Source organism: Neodiprion pinetum, chromosome 3 (assembly GCF_021155775.2).
Source record: "Neodiprion pinetum isolate iyNeoPine1 chromosome 3, iyNeoPine1.2, whole genome shotgun sequence".
Lineage (NCBI taxonomy): Eukaryota > Metazoa > Arthropoda > Insecta > Hymenoptera > Diprionidae > Neodiprion > Neodiprion pinetum.
In genome coordinates, this window is record NC_060234.1 from 6,653,247 (window position 1) to 6,676,223 (window position 22,977).

The 22,977-nt window shown below is 37.5% G+C and overlaps 3 protein-coding genes across 7 annotated transcripts in view; 1 reads left to right on the top strand and 2 right to left on the bottom strand.

The window, feature by feature from the left end:
* Positions 1-1,182: 1,182 nt before the first annotated feature.
* Positions 1,183-5,922, bottom strand: prel (preli-like). 3 transcript variants are annotated; one of them, XM_046617725.2, is made up of 7 exons: positions 5,736-5,922; positions 5,248-5,340; positions 3,142-3,234; positions 2,274-2,658; positions 1,910-2,123; positions 1,539-1,787; positions 1,183-1,427 (listed from the first exon to the last, which is right to left on the bottom strand). In XM_046617725.2, exons 4-7 carry the CDS (start codon positions 2,363-2,365, stop codon positions 1,263-1,265), a joined length of 720 nt encoding a protein of 239 aa, XP_046473681.1. In that variant the 5' UTR covers positions 2,366-2,658; positions 3,142-3,234; positions 5,248-5,340; positions 5,736-5,922; the 3' UTR covers positions 1,183-1,262. The 3 variants fall into 3 exon arrangements, with proteins under 3 accessions (XP_046473681.1, XP_046473679.1, XP_046473680.1); XM_046617723.2 differs by lacking the exon at positions 3,142-3,234; XM_046617724.2 differs by lacking the exons at positions 3,142-3,234; positions 5,248-5,340.
* A 445-nt stretch (positions 5,923-6,367) lies between these two features.
* On the top strand, positions 6,368-8,159 carry LOC124214944 (uncharacterized). The gene has a single exon (XM_046617732.2). The coding sequence runs from the start codon at positions 6,532-6,534 to the stop codon at positions 8,077-8,079; it is 1,548 nt and encodes a 515-aa protein (XP_046473688.1). The 5' UTR covers positions 6,368-6,531; the 3' UTR covers positions 8,080-8,159.
* A 992-nt stretch (positions 8,160-9,151) lies between these two features.
* The window catches only part of LOC124214561 (free fatty acid receptor 4-like), a 29,876-nt gene continuing 16,050 nt past the window's right edge, over positions 9,152-22,977 (bottom strand). For all 3 annotated transcript variants that reach the window (XM_046616954.2, XM_046616953.2, XM_069134037.1), the window contains 5 exons: positions 20,710-21,276; positions 17,189-17,416; positions 12,705-12,887; positions 12,410-12,604; positions 9,152-11,724 (listed from right to left, as the gene is read on the bottom strand). In XM_046616954.2, coding sequence (XP_046472910.1) covers positions 11,107-11,724; positions 12,410-12,604; positions 12,705-12,887; positions 17,189-17,416; positions 20,710-20,814 — 1,329 coding nt within the window. In that variant the 5' untranslated portion in view covers positions 20,815-21,276 and the 3' untranslated portion in view covers positions 9,152-11,106. The remainder of the gene's footprint in view (positions 11,725-12,409; positions 12,605-12,704; positions 12,888-17,188; positions 17,417-20,709; positions 21,277-22,977) is intronic.

Sequence of the window (22,977 nt, forward strand, 5' to 3'; positions counted from 1 at the left end):
ATTTGTTTTATAATAAGTTTTCTGTACGGTTTTCTTAATTCAAACTCGAATCGAGGTAATTTTCAGACCAGCGATTGTTCACTAGACGAAATATTCGCGACATATTTATCACTAAGATTACATCGCTGGGATCAAACAGCTATTGTTTAAAATTGAAAACCTAATTTTTTACAAGTACACACATTTAACGAAATCTAAAAGGTTTAGTCCTTCACTCGTCCTGCCATTATGCAACTGACGAGGAAGCATAACTAAATTATGGGGCACCGTGGAAATAACCATACCCTGGTTGCGAAACCTTTTTCAAGTGAAGATCTAAATACCGTTAATCGTATTCTTCAGAATATTCATTTGCATTATAATTATAGGTATACTTATGGCATATAGTATCATGTAACGCGTAATATATTTTCGATATTTAAACACATGGCAAGTTAGAATTACTCGACAACAATACAACGGATATTTCGAACGAAGATTATTAACCCGAGTTCCTAAGACAAGAGTTAAAATGGAAAAAAAAAACAAAATAAGAAAATAGTTTAACATAACATACTATATGTTCTACGATATAGGTGGAGAAAAATTAGAAACGTATCGAACGAATTTGTTGATATTTGCGTTTTGACTACATGATTGATTCTTATATAGTTATTACATAGCGATTGTTTTTTTTTTTTTTGTTTTCTTTTTTTCAAACTGTACCTTGAAATATTTACAATGAATCAAAAACGATCAATAAAATCCAATCTTTAAATGCGTATGTCGGCCATACACGCGAATTAAGACTTTTATATGTACACTTACACATAAATTCTTGCCAATGAGAACACATCGGTATTCAGTTTGCAATTGTATAAGAAAAAAGAAACATAGATGAAAAACAAAAGAAAGAATGACATCAGAAACGAATGATGCTTGTGAAAAAATAAGATTTTAGACAATGTCTTTCGAAACATCATTATGAATGGTTAGTTATACCTAATCTGAATTTGAAATTAATAATATACTGTACTGTATCTCGTGGAATCGTAACACAGGATATATAACATTCATACAATTCACAAACACTGTTCGGACGTACTTCTAAGCGTATCTATACAATTCTATTCCCTGTAAACTACTAGAAACAATTGCATTGCAGTTATTGAACATCAGTATCGACGCATCGAAAATGCAGACTTATTTCACACATGTATATTTTATCATGCGGTGTGATTGAATTTTTATACACGTTCGTACAGACTTATCGAATAATACCATTAGGACTGACTTGGCTGACAAGACGCATAAATTGGTCCAGCCTTTTGCTTGGCAAGATCGGTCGCCTTCTTGGCAGCATCTTTCATCTTCTCAGCCTTATCGTGGAACGAATGCTGGATATCACCCGCAGCATGTGTCAACTTCGCTATGGATGGTTGCTCCGTCTGAAATGAAAATTACGAAGGTTATACCACTCACGGATAATTATGATTTGCCCACCGTGCAACGTTGAACATATCGTCAACTATTCTCTCAAAATAAAAACTTGTTAAAACCTTATCTATGTATCCCATTTGCACCAGGCTGGGATTCATATATTCCGTGGTTCCCGGAAACATGTGAGCCAAAACGTAATTGAATCCACCCGACATTTTTGCACAGTTCTTTCTAAATCTGTCCATTCCAAAGGCCTGAATCGCCCGGCTGAATCCGTAAACTTGGCTGTCGATCCAGGCCGATCTTACAGCCACCGTCCATTTAGGATTCTCGTCGGACACCTTGTACACAACCTTTTCAATGACGCTCTAAAACGAAATATTTTTATGAAAATTTGACGAGAATATGAACAGATTTCGATGAATTTCCGAATAACGATTCCATTCCACATTTCGTTGTTTACAAACAGTCATTTATTTTATGGCCCTACCATAACTTTGGCGTATCCCAAATTTCTCGTGTAAGTAGTCAAGGTTTTCTTTTTTGGGTCGACTACACTTTCTTCGACAATTTTCACGACATTCTTACTAATAAACCGTTCACCCCATTTTGGCACTCTGTTTGTTTTTGTTAAAAGTCTCTTCGAATATAGTTTATTGTTCTTCACTTCTCTTGATATCGTATCCTCGGATAAGACATGGGTGCTGTAATAATATCCAATCAAACGTAAAAACACAAGGTAAAGACTTTCCTTGGGTTAGGACTCAGAGTCCAATGATTACGTTGAGTGAAAAATTAGACTGAAACTTTGCATTGCGAATATTGGTAAGTGGTTTTTAAATTTATTCACTGACCTGTGAGGATTTGGATAGCGATGCCAGTAACCTTGAGCAACTTGTTCCCAACTGAATTGGAATACTGTACTACTTTCAAAATATTTAACCATTTTGATAGAAGTTTTTTGGAACGTATATGACAATATGACTTTTGCGTTATTTGTATTTATGTGATTTTATTGCGACAAACAATACGATGCATACGTGATGAGGAATGGATCTGAGCACGTAACTTTGGGATTAAAGTTACTCGGTATTAATTCTGGCGTTGGCGCTTCGTTCAAACACAAACAGAGCGAAGTAATCTTTATCTAAGAACATTTATCGTGTCTCCAAATTTCAAGATGTTATCACAGTATTGGAGAGACTTCAACAGTCGCTGTGGATTACAATTCAGTCACACCTGAAACAGAAATATAGTGCATTCCAAATAAGTCACTATTGTTCTTAAAACTTTCATGGTATAATTAAGAAAAGCAGTGACGTACATGTTTGTTAATCGGCATTGAAATGTTACAACAAGTGAAACAAACGATTTTCCGCACTTTTTCTATCCTAATAAGTTTTGGTTACAAGAAAAAATGTTCTCTTCGTTCGAATTCTGATTTTTACTCATAAACTCAAAACTGTGCAATCTATTCATGAACTTCTTTAATTTTCACGTCTGCGATCAACGGAATAAAAATCTTCTCGGGATATTATCGTATTAGATTTTGAAACTGGAACGGTATTTCAATTATTTTACCTAGCAATTGGGTCGTAGATCCCGTTTACTTGTATGCTAAATGAGAAAGTCTACAACATACATACATTTACAATTAGAGCAAAGATGCTAATTTTTAATATAAATAAAAATATAGCATGCATTTTCAAACTAGTCAGATACCTTTGTTCCATCGTCTCGTGATTCATGCGTGCATGTAGTTTTTATCAACGGTTATCTTGACCCCAGCAATATTGTTATCGCAAGACTCCTCATCTTATATGATATAAATAGAAAATTGTCCTATATTGAAAACTCGTTGATATTACAAGAAACAACATTTCTTTTGTACTGTTTCTGAAGTGAGGGATGCTTTTGAATGAAATAAATTTTGTAATCGTGATATATATGATGTAATTAAGCTCACCGTCATTCCGTCGAGTGCAAAAAAATGATCGCTTATCTTTTCATTGTGAAGATTTGACTTAACAATTGATTAAAACAAATATCTTGTTAGTTTGAGAGAGAATAAGCTTCTCTGTCCTGAGTCTGTGAAAGAAATTCAGACCGCATACTTGACTGAAATTTTTTAAATTAATTTAATTCTTCCACACATTAACCGATCACCAAATCAAGACAATTTGAAACAAATTCAATGGACAAGTTTCGATGAGAAATTTTATTATCCGACCACGTAACATACTTCACGGATATCAGTCAATATTTTTGGGTTATTCTCGTTCACCCTGATAAACGATGTGTATATAAGGACATTAAGATCATAGTTCTTCGTACCTATAGAGTGGAACGGAGCATGTCACTTGGTGCGAGTGATAATAAATTTTGTGAATATCAATATGAATTCAGAGGAAAAGAAATATTCTATTGAAGTGCGACGAGAGAAAGCTTGGAATAATTTTATTGCAGGTAGAATATCAATTATTATCATGATCATTATTGTTATTGTGTAAAACTCTGATTGTTGAATTCAATGTGAGGTACAAAAGCAAAAAATTTTTGTTCAACGATGGGAATCGTTTACTGATAACAGCAGAATTGAATGTGTCCAGCCTTCCTTTTTTTTTTATTTTATTTGTCAATCATCGGCAACTGAGTCTCGGTAACTCATGAATTATACATGATACCAAAAATACATAATTCAATGAATCCCAAAGCCAATTTTGATCACAAGACAAGATAAACACGTTTTTACGTGACTATCTGTGTCGTAATCAAAAAATTTAGGTCATCGTTGTTTTGCAAAGGTACATTGTACATAACATACGTTATCTTTATAAGACAGAGAAATTACTTAGACACCAGTTGAAGTTGCCTTCATCAGTTCATATTTCTTGTCTGAATTATTCAACAAATATTCGCCAATTTTCATTCAATAATTATAATTTTTGTATCATCTATTAAGGAAACTCTCGCAAATATGCTTATCTTCTTAAACACAGATATTATGTAGCCACAGATGATAATGATCGTCGTTAACAGTTGAATAAGTTAATAATAGATGGTCTACTAGCATAAAATCCCACAGCGTCCAATTTTAGCATCAACGATATACTTAGCTACAAATGAAAGAACAAAGCATGGCATGCATGGTAAACTGGGAACATATAATCATCCTCATTTCTCTATCCGAAAATTTATTCAGTGCAACATTCAGCGGCGGAAAAACAATTATTCGCCTAAAATCAATTTATGTTACATGGATAAGCAGAATGAGGCAGAGAACTTAACTGCGAATATCACAATCGGTTCAAAATCAGTCCTAATTATTATGCGTCAAGACTCTTAGCCATCGGACGAAAAGATATTTTTGATAACGGTAAATACCGACGACCTGCATTAATTACGATTTTTAGTTTCAAAATTATCGTTCCACAAAAGTTGATAAAGAAAAAAAAAAAAAAAAACAGGATTTAAGCAAATAAACCGACTGACAAAGTAAGTGACACGTGAGTAAAGTGTGAGCTTCACTGCTGATACACTGATAAAAATGTATAAACAATTGTATTATCAATGAATCAACAGTAACCGAGAATCATCAGGTTCAAAGTTGAAATTTGAAGTTTTCGGCCGAATATAAGATTCCAAAGGTAGTCGCATTGGCAACAGAGTAAAGAGGCTCTAATTCTATGAAACTATCAGACACTAAATTCGAATAGCGTTGACGAGTTTTTAATTGAAAACACGCCTGTAGATAAAACGGAATGATAAAATATCCGAAACCATTAAAATGTATGCTTGGGATGACGGCTAAAGCAGCGAATAACTTACGGAAAAAACAGAATTTTATGTGATCGATTCGCTTCTTCAATTCAAGTACCGAACGATGCTGAAATTTTTTTTGGGGAGGAGGGTCGGAAGAATCTGTAAACAAGTGAAATTCAGGATGAAAATGTTGTGAGAGAAAATTCGAGAGGCGTCCGATGAACCGAATTGTGACATAATGCGACGGCGTGTGCACGGATAGAAAATCAAACGGCATGTATGAAGTTCGTACACAATGAAAAACGTGTGCCTAGGCACGTACGCACGTGGATGTGAGGTGTGATTGAATGGAGCTACGCCTTCGAATCTAAGTCAACAACAACGTGCAAGAATTTTAAGAGAATGATCATTGATACGTTTATGATTAAGCGAATCCGCTCGTGCCGAAGGCAAGGCGGCGGACTCTGGTTTATTGCCAGAAAATCAGTTATATAGCTGTGTGATTTTAGTGTATAAATGGCGATTTGAGGGTAAATAATCTTGCCGCGACTCACCGGCACCTTTAACACCGTTCACAAATCCATCGGGCTCGAGAAAAATGTATAAATATACATCTTGTTTAGTATCAGCCTGTTATCACGCACAATCAGCACAATGCACGAGTGCTCGGAATCACTTCGTTAATCCAGAAAGCTCGGTCGGTGAAATCCACAATGCAAGGCCATTCTGCTGCCTGTGAACGTTCAAGAGCTGTTAGAAGCTCCTCGCGCACAGTCAGAAGTTTACTGTTCGCCTTGTATCCACCAGATTCGCTGCAAGCAGCCCGCTCCTACCGACGGTATCGTCGATTCGTCATCTTTTTCTAATATTTGAAAGAAGAAGAGACGAAAGATCATTGTCAGCAGGTCAGTCAGTAATGCCGGTGATGCAGACAATGTACCGATCTGCTATAATTGTAGATCGCGGTAGGTTACGAAGCAATTTTTGAACTAATACTCAAATACACACATTAATCCGTTGCTTAATTCGATGACTAAAGACTGTTGAAAACGGGTTACCCCATTACGGTCTGGTATTTGTTCGGGACTGCTTCCGCCGATAAAGAAACTACAGGATCGCCAACAAGACCTTTTATGTCCTCGACTCTACTTATCCGCCGAGTAGTTCCTTCATCAATGCCTGATTCATTTTGTAAATTCAGATGAACACGCCCTTACACGTGCCTTACATATGGCAAAAGAGGTTAGGGCTAAAATCAGTTTCAAGTTTTTTTACTCACAATCAGTTACGTGCCAATAAGGAATCGTAATCAAGACACGTCAATAAATACGCAATTATCGATTTATTGCGATGCGGTTATACAGTGAAGGCGGTGATTTTATTCCGGAGCATTTCGATATCCTCCAATTCTACGGTGAGACATTATTGTTCGCTTGGCATGCGAACAAATTGAAAGTATGGAACTACGACGATGCGGCAGGCGATTCGACCCCACGGACGATATTGGTTCCGGGAAAAGTTGAATGCGTTCAAAGTTTTAACGAAAGAATTTTCGTCACATGTAGCACGTCGGGTGTTTACAAATTGGCGAAAAATTATCAGTTCGCTGTACTGAGCAAATCTGCGATCGGTATCGGCGCGAAATTTTATCAGGTGTTCAGACTGGAGGAAGGCTACATATACTTGATCGACAAACAAGAGAAAACGTCCAAGCTCCTACTGAAGCATAAACCGAAAGAGGGCGTCACGACACGTTTTGTAGGACTCGGAGATAAAGTCGATAAAGATTTACTGGCCGTCATGCTAGAAGAATCCGTTGGAGATGGCGAGATATGCATATTCAGCAACGGGTATGAGATTTATAAAATCGCCCAAAACTCGGTGAAAATTCTGTACAGCTCCTCTAGCCCTATCGTCGATGTCGTGAAAATTGAGAAAAACGAAAAAGTCACATCTCTACTGTACGTGACGAAGAAAAACGCTGTTATTCTTATGTATGCTAAGGACAACGAGCTTCGTTTCGAAAAAGTCAAAGTTAATAACGAGGTTAAAACAGCGTATGCCATCATGGACGAAGTTTCAGAAAACGTCGTGTGGATCATTTATTCCGACGGTACGAAGACTTACAAGATTCGTAAAGTCCTGGATAATGATAATATCAAGAGCGTCGAGTTGAGTGAAAAGAATATTACCTGCCTATGCAGTCACGGTTCTAAAATTCTAGGACTAACTTCAAGCGGTGAGTTGGTAACAGTGGAAGCAAGATTGGATGAAAAATTTAACGATACGGATGACAGAGATAACTTCTTTAACCTGAAACCTGAAATGCTTGAAGAAATCAATTCGATCGTCGATGAGACTTGCAGAAAAGTTAAAGAACTGCAATCGATCGACGATAAGTTGCTCGAGCAACAGAATGTCCTGAAAAGAATCAGCATGTCTACTTGTGAACCGAATATTTTAGTCCCGAAACTGCGTGTGGAAAAAAGAGCGAAACAAACAGTTCTGAACTGTGAATTCGGACAATCTATGCCAGAGAAATGTCTATTTTCATTATCGGTGAAATGTTGCGGGCGGAAAATATTTGTTACGAAACAAGTCGCTGAAAATGAAAAGCAATTCGAACTCTCTGTTCCGGATTCTATGCTCGATCATGAGTTGGATGTTACCACTGATTTGATCACCTTGGCGGAAGAAGGCTCCTCTTGGTGCCTGATTAAAAATTGCGTCAAGGACACAGCAGGCCATCAGCCAGAGTCACAAATATCTGAACGCAAGATCAACTTTCTTAAAGCAAGGCTGACTGCACTGCAAAACCTGAAAGTTGAAAACAACCTAGACATCGCGAAGTTAAATTCTATAATAAATGGTGTGAGAAAGGAATTTAATGTCGCTTGAAATAATATTTTTTTTCACTATTATTGTTTATATTACACACCTAACCGAATGTCAATAAATGAGATCTTTTTATACTCAATAAACAAAGAGTCATCGTTTATCCACCCTTAATACGATAGGTTGCAAGAAAAATTTCGTGTCTAAGAAAATTGACATGTAGAAAAAACGTCAAATTTCTGTTTTATAGAAATATGTATCTGAAAATAAAAACATACTAGTTTTGAAAAGTACAGGGAGGCGGCAGTATCTTGAGAAAAAAAAGGTGTCTGAAACTTAACGATTTACCGGGAATATTAATTCACACAATTTTCCGACGTAATTGCGATGGAAAGAAATTGATGAAATGAAAAATCACCGATTTAATTGCAAACAAAACCAGTCAGTATTTCTGACGAGATCTTACACTCTATACTAAAATACCACAGCTTCAATGATACCACGGGAAATTCAGTCCCCCGAGTAATTATTCTAAATCGTTTGACGCCATCCATCCACCTCCGTATTGTCAGTCGTCTTAAATACCTACGATTTATCCCCGTCGTGCAGCAATAAAGCTTTAACTGTGTCTAGCCATAACTCTTGAACATTTCTAAACAGTAGTAGATCGTAGCGTCGATCCAAACATTGAACACCCTGTTAGAAATCACGTTGAAAAATACTGTGCGTCGTGAAGATGTGAAACTCTAAAAATACCCGGCAAACGCACAACGATTTTTATGGAACTAGACCATACATGAATGCACGCACACAAATTCACATACATCGAAGTCAATCCGATTGATTTACGGACCACGTCGCGAGCCTCGGTGTCGTTCCATGTGCCCGTTCGTATTATAAAGAGACTAGATTTCGAAGCTCGCTTTGGGAACCTGACGCAGTTGGCCTTACGTCTATCTACTTTCCACGTGACAGACACACCCCCGCGCTCATTCCACGGCTGTATTGTTCTTTGAAGAAAAAGCCAAGGACGAGCCTGGCGGAAACCTGCAATAGTATAATAGTTAATCAACGTCGGTCAGAGAAGTGATAAAGCTAATTTTGACTCCCAACAGTTGCGTAGTTTACCATTTCAATTTTTCCCCATTTCCTCGAATGGGGTGAGCACGGTTTTATTTTCATTTTCTTACCTTCTCGTCAGCTGACGTAATAAATACATTTATTCATGAATATACATCGTGTATAATTATTTGTATCATAGATAATTGTATAAAATTTGACTGTAATAATATGTAATAAAATAATACTCACAACTTGGGCATTAATATATGTATATGACGTTAGTAGAAAAATTTATAATTATTAGCTTACGAACTATATATTTACAAATTTTTAAGTAAAGTGTTTGTACCACGAAAACGTCGTCTGAGTTTTGTTACGGTCACCTCGCACCTACCATTCGGATCTAAGGTCTTAAATATTTTTGTTTCCAAATTGAAGTACACTTTATACACAAATGCAGAAACATGTCGATCAAAACTTCCACTCATATTACACTTATACACACAGTTTACAAAATGTAAGTCCAGTAATCTGAGTTTATATCTATTTAAAAAAAAATGTACCCATCACAATCACTTTTCAGCCGTATTTGGAAAACAAGTTTTCAATGTGAAAGGACAGGAGAAGATCTACCACGACTCAATTCTTTGAGAAAATTATTACGAGAAGTATTTTTACAGCATAAAACGAACAGAGTATTCATATGGGAATGTGTCATCATGATACAGCAATCTTGGACTTTCGTTCTTGTGCCTTTTAATCTTATTGTCAGAAGAAACTTAATTCTCAAGAGTTTTTTTTTTGGATGAACGTGACAGAATATTCTTAGTCTACGATTTTCTTGTTCTTATATTTTACAATGACTGTTATGTACAGATAAGTTATTTAATAAGTAAGTGTCTTGTGCCTGTATTTCACCCGTCAATCATTCCACGCGAAGGAATCACGATTCAATTTTTGCGTAAAAAAGTATTCAGTTTTATAAAACACGGCTACAAAGTTGAAATAAAAAGTATCTTATGTCCAAATGTAGAACACAAGCTGGATTTTTTTTCTATTTGCTGACTTGTAAACCTGACATACAATCGTATAGAATGATATAAAATCGTTCACGTGGAAACCACGCATCGCTATAATAAAAGGCGTAATTACTTCGCAGTTTCTCGCATGGGTTAATTATAATAGCATCGTATTTATAAAACGATAAAAAAAAACAAAAAATCCAGTACATCCCACAAAGGTTGAGGGTATTATTTTAATTGAGTTGGTGGGAGGGCGAGAATTTAAAAATAAATTTTTTTTTTTATGCTCTTACAAATATACACACGACGCGCGACGTGAGTAATTAACTTCGAAAAATATATGTTACGAATTGAGTAAATATCGCAGATATAAACCTAACATATACATTATTATGTTATACATGTACGCACAAGATGACAGCTGCTGACATCGAATTATATGACATCGCTTTATTCCTAAGTTGCTTGTGATCAACAGCCGTAGTGCCCATTCATTTAGCCTAGGTGTTGTCCTAGCAGAGACTCAATTATGTATTACACAGAAAGTGATTTTTCCGGTAGAAATCCAGATTTTGAAAAATCGGGTCTAATGCAATATCAGTAATACAGAGATTTTCATTTGCGAACATTTACCAAGTTACATTTAATACATATTTAAAAATTGATTAACAATAGAACAATTTCTCCAACATCGAGTTGGCCAATACCGTTTCTGATTTGGCTTGCGAATTATAGATAAACTGCGAATAAGTCGCAAGAAAAAACACAAATTCACGTGGTCGTAAAGTTAGCATTGTCATGGAAAATCCTGACAGCGAGCACAGCGCGTCGTGATGTCACAAACATCGACTGGCACCGTCTGATTTAATAACGAGGACACTGCCGTGTAAGAAACTTTGCCGCAGGACGAAAATTACTTACGTCCGAATCCAATTTCCGTTCTCGTCACGTCAATTTCGGTAATCAGTGAGCAAAGTTTTCGGGGATTAATGAGTACGGGGATTACCTAGAGCTTTTCAGAGCTCGGGACTTCGATGATGCTTCCGATGCTGCAGCTCGAGCTCTTCTTGGGTGGCCTGCCACCGGTTCGCAGACTGCTGGGAGTTCTGGGTCCTAATCTGTCCTGAAGAGCCTCAAGCGACCTTCCACCCTTGCGAGTTCCGGTCCCACCGCTTCCTCTTTCTCCACTTCCGGTCCGGTCGTTGTTCCTTCCCCTTCCCCAGAACTTGGCGAAGCATGACCGGAAGTTTTCGGAAAACACGCCGTAGAGCAGCGGGTTGACAACGGTGTTCAACTGGGCGATAACCAACGCCCAAAGAAAGTGATGGGACTTGAGGAAGAAGTTCGTGTCCTCATTGGGACGACGGCCGTCGATGTATATCAGGAACATCACTATCGTGATCGGCAGCCACATCACCAGAACCGCCACCACGTTTAGCAGCAGGATTCGCACCACCCGAAGATGCTTGTGCAAACGAATCTCTTCGTGGTGGGACAAACTTCCTGCGCGTCCTTGCCGACCGGACATCGAAGCTGTTGACAATTTTCTACCGGCCCAAGGAACCAGCGTACTGACAACCGACAATTCGGAGTCCCGTCGGACGGTTCCGCCTTCCACGACACCCTGTCAAAACAATATACATCGCCGAATGATTGTCTCGGTGTACTGATTCAGAAGCATATTTAATCAGCGGACACGTCAGCGTAACTGAAAACTTTTTTATGAACATCCGATCTTCTAATTCACGTTGGTAAGGTTTCAGGTGTTTGCCTGCCTAAATTTCTGAATAGATTTTGGTTCAAATCATGGCTAACATTGAAGGTGTTCTTCTAAAAGTTGGCATCCAATTTGCAATCTTGTGATCAACCATTGAACCACGCCACTGGCTTGCGATATAAAAAAAAGCGAATGGATAGCGGAAAAATGTGGTAAAAATATTACAATACAATATCAAGAATATTCTGGTAGTTGGATTTTTATAAAACAAAGAATCGACGGAAAAAGTTTGAAATGTTACCGATGTGTTCTTGAACCATACAAAATATGTTCAAATACGACAAAGAATGAACTTAATGTATCGACGAAGCTGCAGATACTGTACAATTTCTCACGTCGACTTAATAAATAGCCGAACACGGCCAAGTCATCTACGTTTCAATGAAACGGAAGTGAGTGATGAAGTTGCTTATATTACTGAAATAAAATCGATGAGACGCTGAATATGACTGCCACGAAGAGTCGATTGGCTTCAAAGGGGATGAAATCTCTCCATGAAACACAGACGATAGGATGTGCGTGGGAATCTTACCTGCGCTACACAGGATACAGCCCATCTATTTCTGGTGTCCAATATTCTCTGAAATATCCGTTGATAATGGTATACCAAAAGTCCCATGGGTAAGAGGCAGGCGAGAATGATAATGGGTATCGTGAAGCACAAAGAGACGTTGATAGACTCGTTCCTTGGAAATATCAGCGTACAAATAACGTCTCCGTTTACCTCCTGCGAATGATACAAAATGTCGCATGTGTTAGAAACGCAAATTCTCGTTTCGCGAAGTCTCCATCGCGATACGTGCGTCGTTTCCAAAGAGTCTCTTTACCTTGGGTTTGAACCAGAAGGCGGCTGGCAAAAATAACGAGGCTCCTATCACCCAAGTGATAAGGCTTGCAGCAACGACTCGAGGACCGGTTAGCGCACTTCTGTACGGTGCAACGGCCAGGCATCTGTGCCTGTCCATCGATATCAGAGTCAACGTCCAGAGCAATACGAAACCGCATACAAACTGAAACACGATCGGTGGTTGGATCAGTCGTGACGAGTGAATGACACGAATGGTTTAAAAGTTGTAAATTTGGAAGCAAGAAGGCGTCTATCATGGGACAGTGACGCAGTAACGAAATTTCTTGGGATACCAGTTCACGTTCTAGAAATGACCGACGATGAGCGGCAGAACACAGATACAAAAACGTTTTTATTCACGTTACACGTTATTTCTCGGGTTCTTTCACGCTGGGTGGAATGCTTCTTTGTACCATTAGCTTCGATCTTTATCTTTGCTTAAAGTAAGTTGAAAAGATTGATGTCAGGCGGACACGTGTAGGGTAAGAGATAAGCGGGAATGAATGGGGTTCAATTTGTGGCTAAGTCGAGGCTGGCCTTCTTCTAGGCAGCAAGTGAAACTCTTTTAAACCAAATTTCCATCCTTTGTCTTCGAAAAAAAAAAAAAAAAAATTGAAAGAATTAAAAAAATTGCCTCAAAGCATATCGCAAAGATACATCAGAGCACGAGTCTTCCAAATCCTTTCAGCTTGTTTTTGACAAGTTTAATTTTGCAAACTCGTAAACATTTTCTGAGAACCAAAGACACTCGTTTACGGTGAAAGAAAACATTGAAGAAGACCGAATACTGATCATCTCTGACATTAGGCCGCTAGTCTACATGCATAATATTCAGATTTACATGTAATAAGATCAGTCGATCCGTCGCATACCTACACGTACCGATCAGGTGATAAAGCGTGAATAAGTGGATTTGTCTGAAAGCTCTGTGCATCGAAGAAAATTGCGAAATTTCAAATACATATGTATGATGCGTACCGCCGTCCATGCCGCATTACTCTTTTTCGAATGGCGTAGCTCTTAGTGATGCGTCGGTTCGATCCATTCTTAGTGGTTAACGTACTTGCGTTACTGGGTAGTAAATCACCGACTACTTTGGTATGGAAGAAATAGGTACAAATAAAAACATAGACACCGATCACTGAAAGCGTGCGACTTTAGAAAAACGAAACCGACAAAGAATACGCAGATCAACGGTAATCCCGAAGATCGTCGCGACGAGTACCAAAGGAAGTCAAAATTTTCGATCATGTTCTGAATTTGTTTTTACTGGATATAAAATGGGATCATAAATGACGGTGTATTCGTACAGATGTTCCCGAAATCTGAAATTTTTTTAACAAGTATATTCTTCATCCTTGGAATATTTGTACTGATTTAGTTACCGTCCCATTTTCATCCCAATAAAAAACTTTTACGATATAATCCAAAATGTCCGGTTTTTTGGAATAAAAAATTAGAACAATCACTTTTTGTTGTTAAAAACGTGTTTCCTCGGCAGTCCCTGAGGATCTACTTTAAGACGTACGATAGACACAAAAAACACTTTGGATCATGTTTTTCTCCGACGACAGTAAGTGCCGAAAATTTGAAGACAAACCTCGTGTACAATTCGGAAGCGTGATAAAATTGATCGCAACGTGTTTCTTCTGTTAACGAAAATTTAGCGTGCCCAATATCGAAAGAACCGTGAAGGAAATGTAACGTAAACTGAAACGATTTAACATTTCTCGCACACTTATTTGTTTCAATTTAAATATCCTAACTTTTCCTCGTCACTCCATTTTCGTCAGACTTGCGAACAATAAGAATTGTGTATCGAAATTGCAGCATGATGCAATAAAAATTGACGAATCACACACTGTTAACTTTCAAAAAATGACTGTGAACTGAACCAGCTTAGTTCAAATTTGCGTATATTAAATTTGCTTCGAATCGCACTGACGCGAAATACTTGAGAAGTTACAAGTTTGAGAGACCGGATGAGCGGGAATTGCGCTTCGCGAGCAGAGCGAGGCCTTTGAAAATCGTGGTAAACCGTTCTTTCTCAACTTTTTTGCGTCTGCACGAAGCAGCCGCGTCGCACGTGTTTCCTCTATTTCGGCCTTACACCAAAGACAGAACGCCGAAGCGGTCGTCGACACCCCAAAAATCGCTTACAGAACTACGAAGGTGTGAAACGACATGAGTTGTTGCCTTATTTCCCGTGTCGGGCATACAACCGCCCGTATCTCGCGCCTTGCTTTGGGTATAACAAAGTTTGGAATGCAAGGGTTGAAAGTTGCTGGGGTGTTTGAAGAACGGAATCGATCTTCGGAGGCTATTTTGTCACTGTCCGCCTGTCCGTTCTACACGTTTCAACTTTAATCATAAGCGATTAATCATAAAGTTGTCTCGCATTGCGGTAATTGTAAGCTAATTGATCGATACTGTCAGAGTGTGATGAATATTTATCTCCAAAATCTGTTTCGGAATTATGCCAGTTCTGTCAATTTTCTCTCAATGTTTCGACAAACAAAATATCTAAACATTTCGGAAGGGATCAACGTTTTTCGGTTCATCATTGAATTGAATTTAACCAAATAATTTTTTCTGAAACAAAAGTACCTAACCATTGTGTGTCTTTGAAAACATCTTTTAAGGTTTGCATCAAAACAGCGAAATTTTTTATTTTTTTTTTTCTATTTGGAATCGCGCGGTTCTAAAATTTTTAAATGCAATATTCGGCGGAATATTTTCACCGTAAAAGGAATGACCAAAATTCTTTTAAATATACTTAAGGTTTGTCAGAAAACAGAATTTCATTCCATAAACAACGTTTACAATGAGAAAATAATGAGAACATTTTTATTTTTTTTTTTTCAATTCTTGCAACACCATTTTTTCTCTTTTATCATCGCTCCGTTCTCTCCGTTTTCTTGCGGAGTGCGAAAAACGTTCGCGTTTCAAACAAATTTTCTAAATTCATCACGGAATCTGAAATACGTACTAAAATCTAGAATCTCTGTAGATCTTCTCTCAATTCTACAAGGAGATTCGTATTACAAGGAAAATTATGCGAATACCTCAAGACACATGAGAAAGCTTTGTGCAAGCCACTATATAGACAAAGTAAATGGAAAAACAAGTTTTATAGTTAAATACAGCCGGCAGTTGAAGCGTTCTACGTTTTAGCACCAGATGTTAGGGCAGCAAATTTTCTTTCTCAATGCCGTTTACCTTTTCTTGTCATTATACTTAAACTCCACGGCCCAGCTGTCGACAAAAGTTTGTCAATTTTATGTCATGCCGTCTGAAAAGCGCACATTGTTATCTGCCTACTCGGTCAATCGCACCGGAACTTGTAATATTTCAGAATCCGAACAATGGACCGGAACTCGTGCAGCCGACGGTCGTTCCAATTTAGTTATATTATTTCAGTATTTCAATCTTATTGTTAAATAAGCGGAAAGTTGTGACACGTCACGTGGAAATGTTTGTATACCATGGGTATATATTTAGCCCGGAAATGTGATTAATTTATCGCTTGATAACGCGGCGAACGTGCACTTTAATCAAACTAATTGCCAGCGAACACACTTTGCAGTTGGTTGGTTTGATGTTCGGCATTATTAAAAGACCGGCGGTCACTTAATTTCCGGAACGACCGTGTCAACTCACGGCAACAACCGCGATGTCAGCTTTAATCGAAAACAAACTCCGATACATTGCTGCTTTTTGTAGCTCCGAGCATTTTCTTTTTTTTTTTCTCTCGACTGATTATTCGCGAATTGAACATTTAACAGCGGTACGAAATTACGGTGAAGAAACCTTGTACCAAAGGGGAAAAAAATAATATAAATACACAAATGATCAAGTCTGGGATAAAAAAGCGAAACTGTAGAACGTAATTGAGTTGATTTAATTCACAGAATATTTCCTCCGCGTGAAAAACAAATATTAATAACCGTATATTTTGATAAAGGAAAATTATTTGTCAAATAACTTCAATAACTTTAACTTTTAAATTTAACCTTAGACAAATTGAAAGATTAAACTCGTATCAAAGTTTGTCTATTTTTGTTAAACCAAGGCTCGTTTCAAACTTAATTTACGTTTTGATGAAATATTAGATGGATTCATTTCATTGTGACCTGTAAAACCTATGTAGTCTAAGGTTTTGTGATTGGATAACGAGTTGAGGGTAAAAATCGTCGCCGGCAATTTTAATTGCATGAAAAAAGTGATCATCAAGAAAGTTAACCGATACGTTTTGCGCATTAGAAAAATTCACTGACATTTCTTACGTATGAATCTCTCTGCGCTTATCGATAATCGAGGTTTCCCGGTTGTAAAGGAACGTCGTGAATGGTTTCAAAGTCTCGTTATTGGATTTTAATCACTTACGCGATTGCTTTTTTCGTCAAAACAATTTTCACCGAGACTGTACACTTGACGCATCGTTATATTAAATCCCGGACTTACCTGAGAATAGGGCAGCAGTCTGCAAACAGAGTCTCCGAGTCTCCATTTCTGTGTGAGCCTAGTGTAAGCAACGGCGGGCACTCCAAGAGCGAAGAGGAGATCGGCTGCGGCAAGGTTGACGAGGCAGAGATTCGTTGGAGTCCGCATTTCCTTGTACCGTAAAACGCAGGCAGCGATACCCAGGTTGGCAATCACGGCGATGACGAAAGTTACGGCCAAAATAACCACCTGGAATAAAAAATGAAATTTGAAATTTTCACTTTGGAAACAATGAATTTTTGGATAGGAAAATAGTCGAGGATAAACATCGGCAATTTAAATTGTGTTCGAAAAGTTTCAAGCAATTCCACATCACTCGGTATAACCCGTCTAGTTTTATTTTTGCTTTTCAAGTGTTCTGCACGGTGTGTAAAAAACGCGGTGTTCAATTTCACACTTTGCTCAAATTTTATAGTTCTTCCAGCTCCGCAGCAGCTGTTCGGTGTTGAATTTAACTCCAAATGTTACACGTCTAAACCGGCGTCACGCATCTTTCGTAGAGTTGGAGCGGTGTTAAATTCTACGCCACATTTTCTGCAGAGTGATAAGTGGATTTTGATTTTTTTTTTTTCTCGCATCTCCACCAAAGAGCGTATTTGATTGTCAACGAGTTGTCGAATTTTTCAACAACGGTTAGAGACGTCAGCAAAGTTTTTTAAATTTGGTGAAAAAATCGTAAAAATTCTGTTCGAAACCTGAGACATTTTTTATTCCGGAAGAAAAATTCACGAGTCAACCAACAGCTTTTGTATCATTTCATTCAAGCTGACTTCGTCAAGTTTGTAATTAAGTCTGCAGGACTTTATCAATACATCGATTAGCCAGAGGAGTTATTTCCTACAATAAATTTTTTGAAATATATTGCAATTATGAGAAAAAATAGAGATGGTGGATAGACTAAAATCTAGTATTTTGGGTTCGATGTTTCCCTACATAATCGAAATCAGAACATAAGATGTAAAAAATAATCGCAAGTAAGAAAGTGAGGCAAAACAGGAGCGAACAGATTGAAAAATGGAAAACGGCTTTGTTTCAAATCGTGTTCAAAGTTGCCCAAGCTGTGCCGAAGAGGTTGAAATGTTGATTTCCGGTGCAACCACTTGTAACAGCAGACGCGTTCAGGCAGCACTTTGAAACATATTACATTTGAATGTATGTGCCAACGTGTGTCGGGGAGCATATTCGCACAGTTTACGGTAATGAGCTATGCTTTAAGCTTCCAATTTATATGCAAAGCACTGCACGAAGTATCAAGCCCACATGTTTCACTGGTACCTAGGGTCTTGATTGCTGCACCCTTAGTTTCAAAGACCAACTGGTTGTTTGACGAAGTCGTTTCTTTTTTTTCAGCGAGGCAAACGCGGCAAGGGAAATCATTCGAGCAATTCGAATTCCCAGTCTTCACAGTACATTGATTGTACGAACTGAGCGAGTCAAGATCGTACGAAAAACTTGGATCTCTGTAACAATTTCGTGCAGGTCCGTTGAACTCTGGGAGTTAAAAACTCCGATAAGTTATTACGTGAGGGTTCAATTGCAGCCCGGCGCGTGGTGTCGATATAACAGTCCAATATTTTGCCGGTTTATTTTACAATCAATCTAACTTTTTATTCGCGTTTGTTTTTTTTTTTTTTTGCCTCAAGCTGTGTAGCACATTGGTTCAACAAACAGGTACAAATTCCTACCATATATTCGAATACAATACCTGACGCGTGCTTTGAGTCGTGTGTCAAGGTTTGTTGGTTTGCCAAAAATCAAATTTCTTTTTTTTTTTTACTCGTCAATACAATATAGCCATTCATTGTTCGTAATCAATATCGGAGCAATGTTTTGTGAAATTCAATGCTGAACGATACCGGCATGATAAAAGAAAAAAAAAAAAAAACTCGTTCAATTTCTCTGACAGAATGTGCCATCGTAGAGTGAAATCGAACGAATTTACCAGATTCTACACACATTCGAAGCAATATGAAACGAAGCATCCATATATAATTTTTTGCTTATAATTACAATATTTGGGAATTTTGTATTTTTAAAGAAATCTTTGTAGCCGGTGAATATCATAATTTGGTAAATGCTGAATGCATAATTGAATGATAATACATTGAATACGAAGTATTGATTCTTGGCTAGCCTCGGTATGACAGGTAGGGCCTTATGGTAAAACAGGCAGGACCCTATGGTAAAACAGATAAGGGCCTTACGATAAAACAGATAGTGGCTTTATGGTAAGACAGTAGGAGTCTCGACAGGTGTGGGCCTTATGGTAGCAACTTCTTTTCAAAAGAAACGTGAGCTTCTCGTTAGATTCTCGCAATTACCAACGATTAGTAATCTCTTCAAGTTTTTCTCATTATTTTTCGAATACACTTACGAACTTTTGAAGCAGCCTCCACCGCTCGTCAAATATTTTGCCAAGATACAGACGGAGATAATCGTGCAATGTGGTAAAAAATTAATTGCTCGCAAAAGGTTGGAAAAAAAGAAAAGTTGTAAAAAGTGCAACGTGGGTGGCTTTAATGTGAGATAGAAACTGTGGGTACTTGGCCTACGGAATGAGTGGGATTGATTTATTACCAAGTTGTAAAGAACTTGGGAAAGGATTACTGCATCTTGAGACACGGCTATATTATATAGTATCTATTCGTTTGCAAAACTAGTGCAGTTTAATCGATATACTGTATCCACATTCCTATAGCAGTCATTCTTTTACTACTATTAGCGCAAGGATGTAGATAAAATTTCATTTGACAATGTTTTAATAATCACTGAAAAATCGCATCCCAAACTCAGTGTCAGGTGGAATTTAAAGGTGATATTTTAGTCACATTAGAGAGTAATGAGTATGAAACAGTAAACACCCTTTATCGTTTAAGAATAAATGACTATCACCGTTTGAATCAAAAGTTACTATAAAATGGGAATGAATCGAAGCAAATTCGAATAACTCAACTTAGATACCAACAATCCTAGATTATATTTCTTAATTAGAACGTTCAAACTGATTCGTTTTCCAACCGATTATAATGGTTTCAGGCTTACTTTGTTCACAGATCTATAGATATCGCTAGAATTTTTTTAAAGATTATCTTCAAAGTGGATAGGAATTAATTCGGTGATCGATCTTCGTCGATTGTTGAATTTAGGTGCATCAGCCTTGCCATAAGGTTGTGAATGTTTTTTAACCAATCAGTGACGAGTAAATTGAGCTCAAAATCAATGGAATAGAGTCAAAATTATCACGGTTTGATCAATTCTAATGAAAAAACCATTTGTCGAATCTTTGATACGTTGGCTTGAGTTATTCAATTTTGTTCAGATTCACTTCCATAACGTAGTAGGGATTTGGTTTCATTTCTCACCGCTATCATTGGATCAAATAACATTGTTCGAGATTTTTCGAGCGGTCTTATCTCGCTTCCTAATTTTTTATTCAAACGGTGAGACCCAACCATGCTGAATAATCTAAATGCGAGACTCACCTCGACACCGCTGGCTCCATTTCGTTCACCGAACTGACTGTAGTAGGTGAAGAAGTACCTCGGACCCCATTCTTCGTCATCGCCCCAAAGATAAGATGAATTCATTTTCCTCCTTGCGTTTTACTCGTAAAATATCAACACTGTTCAACGTCTGCAGCAGTAAATGCCGGAACTTTACCGTAGAAATCGTTATTGAGATTAGTCATGACTCGCACTATAGTGTAATCAAACATCTGCCGTTGAACCGGAGATATTCGTATGTGACGGCGATTTATCCTCGATTTCATCCACATTTATTACACCCTTTATTCCTTCACACGTGTTACTCTTGAGGAGATTCTTTCAAGCCGATCTGTGTAAGAGCAGCCCAGTTTGAAATCAGAACAAAAATCGAAAATTGAACCAGCCAATCTTCTATACAAGAAGCAATATTCGTTTCATTAACACGTGGAATCCGTCCAATATTCGAAACCGCGATTTATCGGTTCTTCAGATACTTCGGAACCATCGATTTTTCCGATTCGCAGACGATGTAACAGTTTTATAAATCTCATCTTCTGTTACCACCTGAAATCAAAGAAACAAAAGTTAGATATTTACCTTTGACTAACCACAACTCGTAACATATATTTTTTCATATGGTTCGATATGATTCTCAGATAACATGTCAGAGTTTTTCAACAATATTTTGAAAATATTAACCATCACCAGCGAAAGTCTGAAGGATAAGGTGATGGTTTTTTATTTATGGATTGAACTTTTTCATCTTGTGCAACGAGGAATTCGAATCATTGTACAATTTTTATGACCGACCTTTTAGAATTTGTATGGCTAATTGACAAGAAATAGTAATTGAAATGGCTCAATTAATTCTCACGTCAATTAGTAAAAGCGTAATTCCAACATTTTTTTTCAAAAAAAAAAAAGAAAAATATATCGCATATATGTAATTTCCATTGGTAACAATTTTGAAAGTGTCAAGGGTTGAAAAATGAAAATTCAGAATTGTAGGTAAGCGGTCTGAAAATTCATCACGTGCCAACATTTTTTCCACAGCATTCATAGCAACCCTCCCCGCAATCAGTGCTACATTCGGCAGGAACATCAATTTTCTCTCCGGAAAGGGTGCGTCGTACAAAAAAGACCGTGAAAGGTTTGGATGCTCTCGTCGTGTGGATACGAAAAAATCTCGCAGAGAAAAATATCGAATGCAAATATTTATGAATCACGACAAGCTTTCTCCGTCGGAGACGTATTCAAAAGTTTGATTTACAAATTTTTAATTACGGTTGCTCAATTCGGACAACGATCAGACTTCAAGGTATCTCATGAGAAATGTTGATACGGAAAAAAGCCGCTATTGGAGTTGAATAAGCTTTCGAGACGAATCGAATCGATTGTAATTCAATTTCATTCTTAGTTTGTCTGTATTAATAGAATCATTTTTCGTATGTGCCCCGTTGAAGGTAAAAATAACAAGGGTGAGTGGGAAAAAGTTGATGTGATCTCTTATCCGCCCCTGAGCAGACTTCGGCTTTTAATGAAAATCCCATACGGTGTTTAAATAATTAAAATTCACGGTACAAAACAAACTTAGAAATTGCGGTGAAATTTCGCACATGTTGGATCGGTTGACACTGTGATATTAATAAAAACAACAACGTAAGTAAAAACACGTTGTCTTCTGATTAATTTTTGAGCGAATACACGACCACATATACCGTTTGTTTTCGTTCGAGTTGCTGGAAATTGGAGCCAATCTAGTTTAACATCTGCTCAAATTTCCCGCAGCGACGAGAATCCTCGAATTAAATTGCATATTCATACATTACTCACTAAAAACATTACGGTAAAAGAAAATTCAATTTTCACCACGAGATAATGAATTTCAAATTTCACTTGATCGGTCGTGTTTCGTAAAAAATGTTGTTTCGCTTATTTCTCGATTTTGCATTGCTGCAATATGATTCGTTTGAAAATTTGTACAACATTTTTCTCCCATATCATTCTGACTCTAAAAAGAAGGAGAAGATTTATTTTCTTTGCCTATTTTGAATCAGAAATGTTACTTCGTATCTCCACTAGGTTATAATTTGTCCACAATCAAAGTTAAAATTTTCACAGAAATCAATAAATACTTCATTATCAATCATATTTCTCGAATAGCTGCGAACACAATTATATCTTGAGTATGTATTATTATTTCGGGCCAGTTTCTAACGAAAATCGTCCTTGGGGACTGATCGACCAAATGATCACATTTTTGAA

Coding starts and splice junctions, on each gene's coding strand:
- prel (XM_046617724.2), bottom strand. CDS start 2,365: ATGGTTAAATATTTTGAAAGTAGTACAGTATTCCAATTCAGTTGGGAA. Junction 2,124..2,273: donor CGCTATCCAAATCCTCACAG/GTCAGTGAATAA, acceptor ATATTATTACAG/CACCCATGTCTTATCCGAGG. Junction 1,788..1,909: donor TGGGATACGCCAAAGTTATG/GTAGGGCCATAA, acceptor ATTTCGTTTTAG/AGCGTCATTGAAAAGGTTGT.
- LOC124214944 (XM_046617732.2), top strand. CDS start 6,532: ATGCGGTTATACAGTGAAGGCGGTGATTTTATTCCGGAGCATTTCGAT.